Raw genomic sequence first — 15,906 nt, 5'->3', positions numbered from 1 at the left:
GCAGGTGGATTCTTTATCAGCTGAGCCACAAGGGAAGCCCTATCCCTGAGGGTAGGCACTATTATTTATCCCCATTGTATGGATAAGGAAACTGAGGTATGTCCAGAGTCTTACCCAAGTTTTATCTAAATTCCTGCAGCTAGAAAGAGGCAGAGTGAGTCTCCTGGTCCCCGGGGCAGGGGAGCCTGCCCTCCGGCTCCTGGGCTTTGCTGAAAGTGGCAGGACTCAGCCTCTGTCAGACACATTGGCCTCACCCAGGGAAAACTCCGCCGTGGCTCAGGCAGTCCCACTTCCCGGACTCTGCAAAATATTATAAACATGTATTTAAAAAATCCGCTTGCTAGCCATCTTGGATAAACGGAGTTTTCTGAACATGATGCCTTTACCCTGTGTACTGTAGGGAGGCCACCGAAATAGAAACAGGCCAGATATTTGGAAATCCTTCTCCACCCTGAAAAAGCAGTAATGTCCAAATGGCCGGAATCCTGTTAAAGCAATCAGCCGAGGTCCTCCTGGCCATTTTAAGACCTTCTTGTCCACTTTATGAGCCTAAACTGAACTGGCTTCCTTGGTGTTCAGGGCACTGAACTGGCTTCCTCGGTGTGCTGCATTTGGGACCAATTTTGAACTGTAGTTTAATATTGAGTTTTCTTTTATGGTTCACTCAGGGAGTCTTCAGAGGCTGTTTCTACCGTCTGTTCAATAAATGTATCAGGTGAGGGTATCTTAGGCATTCCAGGCTTTATATTTTAAATACCCAAAGCCCTAGGCAACATTAGGAGCTAACAACCTGATAAATTCCAGTTTAAAAAAGGGCTGTTATGATTGAGTTATAAAAACTCCAGGTGCTGCGATTTCTGGCTTCTAGACGTGCCCTGGCTGTGGATTACCCCAACATTCCCTGGTCTCTGCCCATTATCATGTAGGTTTCTACTTACAGGGAAATTCACAACTGCTGCGTCTTTTACCATCTTCCCAGTGAGGCCACGAGGCAGGTAGGAATGGCTGGTAGGGTTTTATGTTAGCAGAGAAAAACGCAGCTCAGACATCCTCTATCAAGACCACACACGATATTCTTGGGAAGACCCAGATCAGAGCTGCTAATTTCCATGTTTCTTGTCTGCTCCTAAGAAGAGCTAATATTCTGAGAGTGTTGATGACGTGTGAGGCACTGGCCTCAGTGCTTTCCCTGCACTTCCTCGTTTGTTCGTCATGACTATCCTATTATGAAGAACTGTTGTTATCCCCATTTTACAGATAGGCAAGATTGAGGCTTATAGAAATAAATTAACTTCTCTAGGGCTGCACAGTTAGCAAGTCATGGAGTCTGAATTTGGGCCCTGAACTGTCTAGGCATTAGAGACCAAACCCTCTCAACTCTTGTGTTTCCCTCATCCCCACCTAATTACCTGTGGACTGATACAGCCCCATGTTTACCAAGCCTTTGTGGGGCAAGATCCGATAAGCATTAGACGATTCACCTTTTGTGTAAATGGCTTTGCCTGGAGGAGTGACTAAGAAGAAGGGTAGCAAAAGGGGGAAATGATGTTGTTCTGGGAATGTTTAACCCTGATAGCAGGGTTTCTGGATCTCATCACGCTTGACCTTTGGGTTGGGTAAATCTTTGCTGTGGGGGCTGTGCATTGAAGGATGTTTAGCAGCATCTGGCCTCTCTATACACCAGACCCCAGTAATCATCCTCCAAGACACCCTGGTTATGAGAATCAAAAATCCTGGTTATGAGAATAAAAATGTTTCTAGACATTGCCATATATGCTCTGGGAAGCAAAATCTCCACTGTTCTAGAGGATAATAGTACATCCTTCCTCAACCCATTAATATAGACACAGAGGTTTTTGTGTTTATTTGCATGGGGCACAGCCTGGCCGTAGTGTTGGGCTGGCCCTGAGTCTCTGCTTTGCCACTGTTTCTGAGCCTCTCCTATGAGTTTCCTGAGATGTGTACCTAATTCCTCCGGTCCTTCCCTTCAATTAGTTTGAGGTCTAAATGGGGAAACGGATGAAGAGGAGTAAAAATATAGGACGCAGAAGGAGCAGCTTGTCTTGTAAACGACTCAGGACTGCCACGGACCCTGTGGGCTTCCGGGAAGAGGGGTCTTGGAGCTGGACCTGCCTGCGGTCATCTGTCTTGCTCTTTCCAGGGCCAGGTATTGCATTTGTGGTTTACCCAGAGGCCTTAACCAGGCTGCCCCTGTCTCCCTTCTGGGCCATCATCTTCTTCCTGATGCTCCTCACTCTTGGACTTGACACTATGGTGAGTGTCCCCTTTGACCTCTGCTCCAGTCCTCCTTCTGAAGACCCCTCTCCTGGGGCGCTCTAATCCAGCCCGGGGCAGGGTTTGGGTGTAGTATTATCTCAGTGTTTCCTGAAGCGATGTGTAGGGATGGTGAGGCACCTGGCCAAAGCTCGGGACAGCCTTGCATTTGTGGGTGACTTAGGTGGCGGTGCAAAGGACCTGTTCTCTCTCCCTCTTTCCTTTTTTCTGTGCAAGTTGTACTTATGTTCTTCCTGTTTTGGTGTCCTTTTGCCAAAGCAAATTCTGTGGGGCCGGATAGGGGAGAATAATGCGAAGTCAATTTTAGGGAAATTGCTGCGGGGCTGAGACTACTACAAATCATGCCGACAGGTGCTCAGAGTTTAGTAGTTGGGTGCAAGGAGGGCTTTTTCCTCAAGTGTAAGATCAAATGTGCTGTAAACGGGAGGAGAGGAATTTACATCTCATGAATACAAAGTGACGCTTAACGTGTCCTAGCGGATGGCTGTGAGTGCAGTCTCTGGGGGCTGGAGACATAGCTCTCAGGTTCACATCCTGCTTAGATTCCCCTTGCTGACCTTGTGGGTTGGACCCCAGCAAGATCCTTTAGACTCATCAAGGGAAAGCAACCCCAAAGACCAGTCCTCATACAAACACCACTTTGCCTGGTGGGAGACACAGAGGACTCTTTTGAGCCTGTGGGGCTGGGCAGTGTCGCAGGCGTCCCTTCTCTGGCATCATTCCAGTTTGCCACCATCGAGACCATTGTGACCTCCATCTCGGACGAGTTCCCCAAGTACCTGCGCACTCACAAACCGGTCTTTACTCTGGGCTGCTGTGTTTGTTTCTTCATCATGGGCTTCCCAATGATCACTCAGGTAAGACGCCTGCTGGGCACAGGCTTTGGATGGGGGCAGGTTGTGGGTGGGGCTGATGGCTTTTCCGTCTCTTTACTCTTAACTCTCAGACCTTAGAATAACAGCCAAACCACTGCCATTTCCAAGTAGATGGCACCAGTCCATTACAGATTCTGACCGCAGAGGGAAATATGTCACCTTGGCTACTAATGATACTTCTAGCATCTTCATAATTGAGACGTAGCCTTCTTGAGCCAACGAGACAGGTGTGTCCTACTTGAAGAAAATGAAATACATGGAAATCCAACTTTACTGACCAGAGACATTTCCACTTGATTACTTGTAATATACAATATCTATAGTCATTGGAGTTTCTTCTGGTTCTGAGTGTCTGGTAAAATGAGTATTTGCTCACCTGATGTGTGTGTATATTGCTTTTGCTGTCTCTCTGACCTTGAGCAAGTCACCACTTTGGGTATTAGTTTCTTCATTTGTAAAATGATGGATTGAAAGGAGATGGTCTCTAAACCTCATGTAAGAGTGAGGTAAAGATGCAGGGGGATGTATGAAGACTGCCCATTGACAGATGTGTGAGGACTGCCCATTGACACCTGAAGGTCTTATGGAGATCAGTCACATGCAGGTGTGTGGGTAGAAATGGCCATCTGTTGCTTAAAGCAAAAATGATGCAGTTTGGCTACTTTCCCATTTACATCTTCGAATGTTTGACCTCTGCCTTTTAAGAGTCAGATGTTAAATCACTTTTCTGGGCTTGTGCTGTTGATGAGCTTGGGAGTCTCTCAAGGGACTGCTTTGTTAACACAGCAAGGCCTCTGGCTTACTTGACCAGAGTTAAGTTGCTCCTCTCCAGGGGAGAGGGGATCCTTCAACTCCTGTTGGCACATGACCCTGCTCAGGCTGCAAGGACTGGCTGCTGGAAGTGGGTCACAGCCTGGATCCAGGCCCACTGACGTTGCTCGTCTCTCTTCCCTGCCAGGGTGGAATTTACATGTTTCAGCTTGTGGACACATACGCCGCCTCCTATGCCCTCGTCATCATCGCCATCTTTGAGCTCGTAGGGATCTCCTATGTGTACGGTAAGGGAACCACTGAGACGGATGCTGAGGCCAAACAGTGTCACTGAGGCGTCCATGGCTAGCAGGTTTCTCCTATTTAAGAAGACAAGGCAAGGGCTTCATTGCAGCTGTTTAGGAAACAGAGCTGCACCTTTATTTCCAAACTTGCCTCAATCACTTGGATCTAAAAGATGACCGATGGTGAAACTTTGTTACCAGAAACTGCTAGGACTGGGACATGCGCTTGACAAGTGAACCTTTAATGCCCGTGGGTGGTGGCCAGACTAGGGGGGAAGAGGGAGACTGCTTTGCTCCTGTGAAAGTATTTCAGGGTCTTGGTAGCTGTAGTCTTCACGCAGCTTGAGGTGAGGAGTAGCTTCTCTGGTGGTCTCCTGATACTATAGTGAGAAAAGAGAACCTCACAGAGCCTTGTGTGTGTGTGTGTGTGTGTGTGTGTGTTAGTTGCTCAGTTGTGTTCGACTCTTTGCAATCCCGTGGACTGTAGCCCATCAGGCTCCTCTCTCCATAGAATTTTCCTGGTAAGAATACTAGAGTGGATTGCCATTTCCTTCTCCAGGGGCTCTTCCTGACCCAGGGACTGAACCCGGGTCTCCTGAGTTACAGGTAGATTCCTTACCGTCTGAACCACCAGGAAAGCCCCATCATAGGTCCTTAGGAGACTTTATTAGCGTCATGGGAGCCTGTGATGCAAGATCTCAACCCCAGATTTTCCCAGGAAGAAACTTCCAATTCCCTTATAAATTAACCCTTCCTATCAATGGCACCCCACTCTAGTACTCTTGCCTGGAAAATCCCATGGACAGAGGAGCCTGGTAGGCTGCAGTCCATGGGGTCTCTAAGAGTCGGACACAACTGAGCGACTTCACTTTCACCTTTCACTTTCATGCATTGGAGAAGGAAATGGCAACCCACTCCAGTGCTCTAGCCTGGAGAATCCCAGGGACAACAGAGCCCGGTGGGCTGCCGTCTATGGGGTCACACAGAGTCAGACACGACTGAAGCGACTTAGCAGCAGCAGCAGCAGCATCACCATAGCAACGAGCATCCTATAATCAGTGGGGCCATTCTCAAGAAGAATAGGAAAAATCAGCAGATGCCATCTTTGCCCTTCCTGGAGAGGTGTTTGTGCTTGGCTGGGGGGTGGGGTTGAGTCTCATGGGGTGACCTCTTGAGCCCCTCCTGTGTACCACCAGTCAGCACAAGCCAGTCCTATGGGGTTCAAGGCGGTGCTGACGTCCTTGTGCCTCACAGGGAGATCCCTAATATAGATAAGGCCTCTATAGTAAATACCAGGAGGTATTTACTATAGAGGAAAAATGCCAAGTCAGAAGACCCATCTGTATTTCAAAACCAAAACGAGATGGTGAAAGGAAAGGCAGGGTATCACTTGGATGCAGGGATGTGCTTAAGAGCCTTTTGCCTTTAATGTAATGGTTAACCTCTTGCCCATCAGGGCTTCAGCAGCTTCTTGCTTTACTGAAAAACACATTAAAATGGAGGGCGATGGGCAGTCAAGATATAAAAAGGAAACCTCTCAAGTAAAAACTGGGTGCCCTAGAAACAGGAAAATACTGCAGTCATTGTTGGGCATTGGCAGAAGAAGAATTTATCTCAGCTGGAGCTTACATCCCCACTGCAGAGAGAGTTTAGCTTCTGGCCAGAGAAGCGGGCAGGCATGCCAGCTGTCCTGATGGCATCAGAGGCCAAACTGCCAGCACTTTGGGCTGATGCGACAGCCTCAGGCCTGCAGTGACGCTGTGATTGAAGACTCGCATTTAGGCTAAGGCTTCAAAGAGCTTCCTACCTGAGCAGAGAGTGGCTGAAACCCGGCCAGTCTGCCACAGTGAATCCTAACTTTTTGCCCAGATACCAAAGGCGTTACTGTGGAGAGGCCTCTGGGGCTCTCTTTTGGAAACTTGAGCCCTTGTGGGTCCACACATAAGCTGAAGTCGCCAGATGGTCTGTTGGCAAAGTCAGGAAGGCACTTCCTTGTGGCACCGGTCCACGTGTAGGTAGCCATCTCGTTGATCTCCTCCGCTGTCTGTAGCCTCCCTGATATTGCCCACAAAAGGCACATTTGCATGATTGTTTCCAATAAAACAGGGTTGTTCAGTGTGGTTTACAAGCATCCGTTAAAACAGAAACCTTTGAATATTTCTGTTTTTAGGACTTAAATATCTCTCTCCCAGCCCTCATATAAATCTGCCAGTAGATTTTTTGGTTCCGAAGGAAAAAGTAAATCCCGAGTGCTTTTTTCCCTAGGGGGATCACCCAGACAATTACCTGGGCTCTAGAAGGCTGGTGCTGAGCCAGCTCCCAGGACTAGGTGGACTCTGTGCTAAGCTCAGGTTGAACTTGACTCCTGTATTGTCACATGTGGGTGTGATCCTCTGATTTGGACCTGGAGGGAATTCTAAGAAGGGAATCTTAGAAGAAATATTTGAAGCTAGCATCATTGTTAGAAGTGAAAGGAAAAGCTTGCACAAACATATAATGTATGCTCCAGATGACAGTAGATTCTTGATTGAGATGATGAGCCCCCAAACAAATGCAGGTTAGTGTGAGGAAGTTCAACATGAAGCCATGAAGAAAGGAAATGAACCTGACTGATTTGGTCCCCTTCCATCCTGGCTGCTGAATCTGAAAAAGAAGCAGACAAATTGCAGAGATTTGTATTTTCTTCTCAGTTCTAATGATCTCTAGAGTCTAGATTCTAGAGGTTGCCATTCAAACATTTAAAATACATTGGGTACAACTTTCAAGTTTTATCTTTAGAACAAAAGAGCTGATTGAGGCTCTCAAAGCAATGCTCTTCAAAGGCCAATATCCGGATTTGTGGTAGCTAGAAAAGTGCAACTCCCCAAGTTTGGTGTAGGAACAATCTCTTTAACAGACTTTTACCTAAAAGAGTCGCTTTGTAAAAGTGATTTGTGCTCTGCTGAGAGCCAATACAGGGAGTTCCTTGATGAAGAAACCATGGCATTAACCTGCTGCCACAGAGCCCTCGTGCCTGGTAATCTGCTTGGCTCTCCACTGTGCGTTTCCCGCAAATCACAGTGTGCTCTGTCGTCTTGATCTGTTTCCTTCCACATCGGTCAGTGACCTGTTTTACATCCCACGCGCACTCTGTCTTTCTCTCCGTGCTTGTGAGGGATGTTAGTTCCAGCAGGCAATGACTCCTACCTGGCTGGGAGCCCTAAGGCTGCCCAGAGATAAAGGAGGGCCAGACTGACCAGAAAAGGACTTGAGAAGATGGCATTTCAGAAGAAAAAGGACGTAAATGAAAACAAGGACTGAGGCTTAATGTTGAGCTTACTGCTAACCAAGGCAGGGAAAATCTAAGCCCACACAAAGGATTTTGGCTCCAAAGGATGCAGCCGAAACATCACATTAACTGTCAGAGAATAATTGGAGGTCCACACAGGGCCGGAGACCTAATTTGTGAGACCGAGGGCAAAATGAAAATCTGGAACCCCATGTTAAAAATTGTTCAAGATGGCAACAGGAGACTGTTAATCCAGGGGTGTCAGAGCGTGAATCCAGGGGTCACCCTTCTCAGCACCAGGCCACCCCACAGGGACAGCAGTCCCTGGAAGACCATTCTCAGACCAGAGGCAAGGGTGTGGTTCACGAAGACCAAGGCCACAAAGCTGCGCGGGCAAAAGTGACTGGTTGGTGAGGCGGGGCCTTGACTGACAGTTCGGGATTGGTGCAAAAGTGACTGGTTGGTGAGGCGGGGCCTTGACTAACAGTTCAGGATTGGTTGGTTACATGGAGCTTGTGGTAACCCCTTTCTGGGCACCAGGTCTGCGTGTCTGAGTCTAAAACAGTAGCTATGAGTTCACCGCTGTTTTTATTTCCTGCTGTTTTTCTGCTAGCTCAGGGAGAAGCTGTTGCTCTGATCCCTTTGCAGCTCTCTTACCCCTCCAGGTTCAAGGTCATGCAGCAGGCAGATCTCTATGCACAAGCTCCTGGCTCCAAGATCAGTTCCTCTAGCGTTAGCCTTGATGAGGGACTTGGACAAGTGGGAAGGATAGAGCAGGCAGAGGCAGCCATGGGAACAAAGGCCTAGCCACTGACTCAGTAAGGGACTTTGGTGGGGGCTTGGGCGTGAGTCAGGGTGCGGGTGGGCTGTGCTGGGTGGGGACCAGAATGGATAGGGGATGGAGGGATTGGAGAGCCTGACTCAGGGATGAGCAAGAGGCAGGAGGCTTGCCTGGCAGCTCCCACTGGTGCCCTTGGGCAGCATCTGCCGGGCCACGCTGGCAGATCAGGCTGATCCATCACAGGACCTGAAGTGGAGCCTGTTGGAGCAGGCATCCAAAGCCATCACAGGAAGGGAGGAAGCTGACTTTCCAGGGCTTGTGCTAACTCTGGAACCAAGTCATCTCGCTCAGTTCCGGGGCTGCTCCTGGGCATCGAACTGCCTCCTGCTGAAACTGGGCACCCACCGTCCACCCACTCCTGCAGTCTGGACCCAGCTCTCCGTCCCCTCTGGGGGAACCTGAGCACATCTCCTCCCACCCCTAGCAGGCTGTCTCTGTGCGTCTTCCTCAGTCTAACCTTGACCACATCAGTTTCCCTAGGCAAGCTGCACACCACCACCTCCTTGGAGAATGGTTTAATGGAGAAGAAGGGTCTGCTAACAGGGTTGATACCGAAAACAGAAGATTTTAGAGTCTTTTCTGTTTTGAAGAACTGAGTCCCACTTTTAGGATTTCACGTGGGTTTCTGAGGTCCTTATCTTTTTTTTAAAATTATTTTTAATTGGAGGATAATTGCTGTACAATGTTGCATTGGTTTCTGCCATACAGCAACGTGAGTCAGCCATAGGGATACATGTGTCCCCACCCCCACCCACCCCTCCAGGCTGTCACAGGGCACCAGGCTGAGCTCGCTGGTCACACAGTGAACCCCGACCGTTTCACACGTGGCGATGCGTGCGTTTCACCGCTACGCTCTCCATTCGTCCCACCCCTTCTTCTCACGTCTGTTCTCTATGTCTGCGTCTCTATTCTGCCCTGCAAATATGGTCACCTGAGGTCCTCATCTTTAACTCTCATCTCTTTTTTGGTTCTAACCCTCACTTACATCCAGAGGGTCTAGCGTCCAGAGGCCAGTCATTGAAGGAGTTGATGACGGGAAACGAGACACAAGCAAACCCGACGATGGTCAGAGAGCTGCTCCAAGTGTGCAGTTCTTGCCTGCGGTGGCCCATTATTTGGGGCTGCCAGTCGGAACTGCCGACTGTGAAGGGGCTCAGACTCAGGGCCCTTTCACGTCTCTTCAGCATGGCAACCCCCCAGTTCTGAGACAGCCTCGCTTCTGGTGAGCTCAGGAAACAATACAAGAAACTGCTTCCTCCTCAAAAATTCTCTGTGGCTTTTCTTTTCAAAGAGTGGATGCTGGTTGTTTGGGGCCCCGAGAAAAACTCTTGTCTGCTTTTTACTTTACATAGTTATGTTGATCAGTGACCAAGAAGACCACAATCCTTTGAGTTTCAACAAAGTGGGTGATAGCCATGTGGAAGGCACATTGCTTCTTGCCTGCCCTTATCATCTTCCATGGAGCAGAGATAAATTGACTCATGGAAGAGTATCCTTGGGAGTGAGTGCAAGTCCCTCAGTTGTGTCTGACTCTTTGTGACCCCATGGACTATACAGTCCATGGAATTTTCCAGGCCAGAATACTGGAGTGGGTAGCCATTCCATTATACAGGGGATCTTCCCAACCCAGGGATCAAACCCAGGTCTCCCACATTGTGGGTGGATTCTTTACCAGCTGAGCCACCAGGGAAGCCCATCCTTGGGAGGGTGGGGGATAAAAAACAACATACAGTGAGTCTCCTTTGAAATCCCAAGGCTTTCATAAGACACTGTGCTTATTGATCATGATTGTAGTTGGGTTTGCCAGACTTGGTTGCTGAACCCATGAACCCACCTGCGAAAACAGCCACACAGGTGACTGTGTCAGATTGTGGCAGCGTGGAGATGCCTGGGTTAGGCTGGGATGGAGCTTCCTAGCTGGCCCCGTGGGGTGACATCTCACGTTGAACTTCACTGCAGAGAGTGTTTGCCATCTATTTAAACATTCTACTTGCCTTCATCTTCCCAGCAGTGAGTCACCTGTCTGTTGGTTTCCTACATAATAGGGGTCATGTTGACAGCAAGAGGGGGCCATCCCAGCCAATGACACTCGAGTGAGGGGCGCTCCTGCAGTCCCCTGCCCCATCTCACCCCCTGCCACTGCACCTCATGTTCCATCTCTGTTTATCTCTTTGCAGGCTTGCAAAGGTTCTGTGAAGACATCGAGATGATGATTGGATTCCAGCCAAACATTTTCTGGAAAGTCTGCTGGGCCTTTGTGACTCCGACCATTTTAACTGTAAGGACTGCATGCTTTATTGTGCCAGCAGCCCCTTGCATGCATATGCGATGCTTCATGTTGAACAAGACGTGTGCCTACATACAGATGAGCCTGGGGAGCTGGTAGGATGGATATTATTCCTGTCTTTCAGCTGAGGGAACTGAAACTCAAAGAGGTGAAGCACTCTGCCCAAAGGTGCAAGGCTGATGGAGGGTGGAGGGCAGAGCTAGGACTCATGCTTGGTTTGGAGCATCCCTCGGGAACATTTCCCACTGTATCAGTCTGCCTCGTGTGATCACAGTTCCCGCATGCTAACCACGGTCCACTCTTTGTGCACAGTGTTTTTTACGTACCATCTCATCTCTCCCCTACAGGAGTTCTGTGGGGTTAGTAGTATAATTATCTCCATTTTACAGAGGAGGAAGCTGTTACCCAGAGCTTATGCGACTTGCCTAGGATTGTAGAATTATGAATTGTAGTAACAGCCTAGGTTTCAACCCATGCAGTCTGTCTCTAGAACTTTTAAACACTGCTCAACACAGCCACTATACAACTAATATGTATAGCAGAAGTTAGACTTTTATTGTTCATTTTTATTGCTTTTGAGGACTATCTTATCATCCTCAAGTGTGATGATGACATTTTAAGATCATCTGACATTCATCTTCTTAAAGATCAGAGCCCTTCCTATACCAGTAAATCTGCATAGGGACTCACATGCACGTCCTGTCAGCTGCTCCTTTATTGTGGCTTAGCTTCTGGCTTTGCCTCCACCCACTCTCTAAGCACAGTAATTGACAAGAGACCTTGTCTTTCTTCCTCCCTGGCTTGTGGTCAAAGGCTGCAGGAAGCTGGCTGAAGTTCCTGCTGATCCCAGAAGGTGGCACTAGAAACCAGATTAAGACCCTTGTTTCGCTGCTCCGTAACAGCTTTTTTAAAGCAACATGACAGTAAAACAGTAAAGAAAACAGATATTTTCCTTAAAAAAAAAAACCAAAAAACAAAAAACACCCCCAAAACTGGCACAAAATGAGTTTTAATCAAAACATCTCCATTTCTTTCGGAAAAAGAAGTTTAGACAGAAAAAACATTCAGTATTTCCCTCCCTCGGCATTGACAAGAGACATTATTTAGAAGCCACATCTGTGTGCACATCTGTATCTGATATCACCTATCAGAGGCTGCAATTTGTCTGAGAAGTCCCACCAGACCGGGGACATGAGAGTTGAAAAGGATTAAGATAGATTTTTCAGTTTCTTGAATTCAGGACCGACGTTTTAGCCACCTACCGAGGAAAACAGGAGACGCCCCCGCCCCCGCCCCCGCCCCCCTCTGCTGTGTCTGCCTCTGCTGTTTTCCCTATCTCTGCTGAGCTTCGCCAGATCCTCCTGTTACTACTACACACGTTTTATTCTTGGGTGAAATCAAAGTTAGAATCTGTCCCAGATTCTTTCGACCTTTGCTTCTTGTCTTAGAACAGATTAAGCTTCAAAGAACCTTACTCTAGTCTGCAGAAACGTATCACATAGTGATAATCAACACGAGGACTTGTGGGGCTCTAGCATCAGGCAGCCTCTTTAGGAACATTGTCTTTTAAGCTCCCGACCTCCCTGCTTGCTGGGTGATTCTTTCCTCACTTTACAGATGCCTGTGCTGAGGCTTGGAGAGGCTGAGGAGCTTGCCTGAGGCCACAGAGCTTGCAGGGGGCAGAATAAGAATCGGATCCAAGGCTAACTAGGCTTCAAGATAATACCTGTCTAACACACTTGTAATATATTTCTGAAAGCCTAGTTGGTTTCATCTCCAAGTGGAGTTTGGCCAATTCTGGATTATAATCATCCCAATCTTTAGGAGCAGAATTTCAGAGAAAAGGGATAATGGGGACTGGCTGTGTTTTTTGAGAAAGTGCCTCAACTGGGCTGTGCTTTACTCAGTTTCCATTATAAAACTCTCCACAGAAGCCTGTGGCAAGGTCCCAGAAAATACTTTCCGCCAAATCCTCCTTCTGTGTTTGGGAGCTAGAGACAAGAAGAAGTGGTCAGTTCCATCATTGGCATCACCTTCTGCTGCCATCAGCTGAATGTCAGGTGGACCTGGCTCCATGGCTAAATTATCTTTCTCATGGCCAGGTTCATCTGAGAGCAGGGTTTTATCAAAGCTGATTTGGCAGGGTGAAATCGATGGCAAGAACAAGTTTACACAGATAAATTTGATATGATACCCGTGTAACAGGAAATGGTATCAGAGGAGCAAGCCTAACACTTCCTCTTTGGCCATTTGCCCTTCTGTAACACGGTTATCTTGTAGGAGACTAGACTGAGCTGAGATTATGGGTTTCAATGACTTCAAAACCCCTGAAATAAAATTGATCATTTTTATATGTGCCTTCATGAATTTATAGAGCTATAAATATTCTGCATGCAATTATTGTATACATAGGCAGAACATGTTACTGACTTAGGCACACATAAGCAGAGGTATTGCTATTTATATAGTAAATGAAATGGAGCAACTTACCATAATTACATTAGGCCCTATTTCCAACAGACTTGTTAATAAAGCTTATAACTCTAGGGGCAAATGTTCTAAAGGGGGCCTAGAGTAGATATATCTCTTATAGGAGCAGTATCTTCAACCATTGTCTTCAGGCTCTTGCTGCTTTGAATCCATATATTGAATTACTGTTGCATTGGAATAATCACTTGCCCCGGCAGCCCGGGCTTTGCAGCAATCATAAAGATGCCTTACATTTGTATAATGCTTCCCACTTTTCCAGAATACTTCCATGTATTATCTTTCCTGACGTAATTCCCCCCAATCATTTTCAGGCAATTCTTTTACTGCTTAAGATAGAACAAGAGAGGTGAGGAGGAGTGAGGAAGTAGGCGGGTGCATTGTTCTAGGTGGAGGCTGCCGAAGGTGGGTTGAAAACAGGGGAGCACTCCATTTCCTGAGGGCAGTGCTCCCTCCCCCAACACAGCCATGAGGATCCCTCTTCTGTCTTTCCTGGTGCCTCGTTTTCCCAACATATCTGTTCCTTTGCAGCTGCTCTAACCAAGTTTTCAGAGGTTTCTCATCACTGTTGTCTGCCAAAGTGCGTGGTGAGGGGGCATCAAGGGCTGAAAATGCATCATGACCTCCCTTAAAAGTGAAGGGGGCGGCCCTTCCCTGGTGGTCCCGTGGCTAAGACTCCATGCTCCCAATGAAGGGGGCCGGGGTTTGATCCCTGGCCCGGGAACTGGATCCCATATGCTGCAACTCAGAGTTCACTTGCTGCAACTAAAGATCTCACGAGACACAGCTAGGACCCAGCTCAGCCAGATAAACAAACATTTTTTGAAAAAAACCAACAACAAAAAAGGGAGAGGGGTCCCCTGAGTAAATAGCAGACTGTTGTTTCCAGAAAACCGCTGTGTTGTCCACCCTGTGTAAAATGGATCTGTTTTATAGCAGAGAAGTCTGAGACACAGGGGTCCCTCGGCTAGTTAGTGGTAGAGCTGAGATTAGCCCGTCCCCAGCTCGCCGTTTGGTGGCAAGGCCCATCCACCTTACGTCATTTGAGGGGGGTGAGGCCGCCCCTCTTTGTCCCACCGCTGATGATAGCACCAAACTTCCTGCTCAGCCACTGCTCGCGAACCACTTAGCCAGCTGTAGAGGCAGCTCCTGGAGATGGCCCTTTCCCCATTCAAGGTGAAAGCAGAGTAGATTCAATTAGTTTTTCACATTAACCTAGAGGATTTTCCCCTTATAACTCAGGCTTGATTATCAGTTATAGAAAGCAGAGACAGCTCCTTAAAAACACTCACCATCCTCTCTCCCACCTCCACCCCTCAGTCACCCTGGTGTACATCCTTTAAATTCATCCTCTCAGCCCCTCTGAGTGTATAGACACCCACATGCATCGCTGAATTTTTAATTTTTGTACTTGTGATGGCAAGTACAGCTTCAGCACCTCAGTGCATGTCAGTTCATCTCTGAAATCCAGTTCTTTTGCTTGGAAAATGTAGTAATAATACTTCCTTTACAGGATCATCACGGGGGGAAAATGAGATAATAGCAGTCAGCTCATGGCAGGGGTCTGACACGTGACTGTTGAGGGCTTACTCACATCCCCACCGTAACATGTGCGTTTCTCTTTGCTTCCCAGTTTATCCTTTGCTTCAGCTTCTACCAGTGGGAGCCCATGACCTATGGCTCTTACCGCTACCCTAACTGGTCCATGGTGCTCGGATGGCTCATGCTTGCCTGCTCCGTTATCTGGATCCCGATTATGTTTGTGATAAAAATGCATCTGGCTCCTGGCAGATTTATTGAGGTAATTGTATCAGCTCCTACGCCTGCCGTTCCCTCCCAGGCGAGAAGCTCTGAGAGCTCTGTGCTTTAAAAAACAAAACAAAACAAAACAGAAGATTTGGTAAACTTACTCTAGCGGGAGACTGGGTGATTAAGTGGTTACAGTTGCTATCGTTTCTATTAAACCTGTTTTTATTATGTGTTATTCCTCGAATGGAGGGGCTCCGCCAATCTGCAGGCCGAGCTGTTATTGTGTTCTTCCGCAGAGCAGTGACGGCTCCGAAGAATAAGTGATCAGGTTGTCTTCTCTCTCCGTGAGCTCCCTCCTCCTCTCCCCTCACCCAGAGTTTAAATCCCAGTGTTTGGTTGTTAACCACACAGCAGATCGCCCCTTTCCTGATGTTTCTGTCTGTCGGAGGCACCTCCCCCTCCAAACACCTATTACCAGTTACATTTAAAATCACTAGGCTTAGCTGAGGGATCCAAGCTGATTAACGTGTCACGCAGAATGTAACATCCCCGTAGAACGTAATGAAAGGTCCAGGGCACGGCTGGTATGAGGTGATGCCTATCTTACTTAGTCCCTTGCTGGACCCATTTCCCATTCCTCATGCAAAAAACTCCTTACCTCACTCCAGAGAGGATGGTAAGGGGACAGCCACTTGCTAAGCCACCGGTGAAGTGTGGTCAGGCTTTTGTTATTCCTGAGAAATCAAGTGCTCAGACGTGCTAGGAAGCGATCAGTGCTGCCTTGTCTTGGAGGTCCAGCGGGCTGCTGGTTCGGACCAGATCAGTGCTACTCAGGGCCTGGCCCAGGGACCAGCGCCACCTGGGGGCTTGAAAGTAGAAGTGCAGGTGTTAGTCCCTCAGTCACGTCTGACTCTTTGTGACGCCATGGACTGTATGGAGGCTCCTCTGTCCGTGGAATTCTCCATGCAAGATTACTGGAGTGGGTTGCCATTCCCTTCTTCAGCCGATCTTCCCGTCCCAGGGATTGAACTCAGGTCTCCCATGTTGCA

General features: G+C 48.0%; 1 protein-coding gene across 1 annotated transcript in view; it reads left to right on the top strand.

Moving 5' to 3' along the window:
* SLC6A5 (solute carrier family 6 member 5) overlaps positions 1-15,906 on the top strand; it is a 56,665-nt gene that overhangs the window by 34,638 nt on the left and 6,121 nt on the right. The window contains exons 11-15 of the mRNA XM_015461176.3: positions 2,162-2,274; positions 3,021-3,152; positions 4,129-4,228; positions 10,512-10,612; positions 14,742-14,909. Coding sequence (XP_015316662.2) covers positions 2,162-2,274; positions 3,021-3,152; positions 4,129-4,228; positions 10,512-10,612; positions 14,742-14,909 — 614 coding nt within the window. The remainder of the gene's footprint in view (positions 1-2,161; positions 2,275-3,020; positions 3,153-4,128; positions 4,229-10,511; positions 10,613-14,741; positions 14,910-15,906) is intronic.

This window comes from Bos taurus, chromosome 29 (genome assembly GCF_002263795.3).
Source record: "Bos taurus isolate L1 Dominette 01449 registration number 42190680 breed Hereford chromosome 29, ARS-UCD2.0, whole genome shotgun sequence".
Lineage (NCBI taxonomy): Eukaryota > Metazoa > Chordata > Mammalia > Artiodactyla > Bovidae > Bos > Bos taurus.
This window is presented reverse-complemented; position numbering and strand designations above follow the sequence as displayed.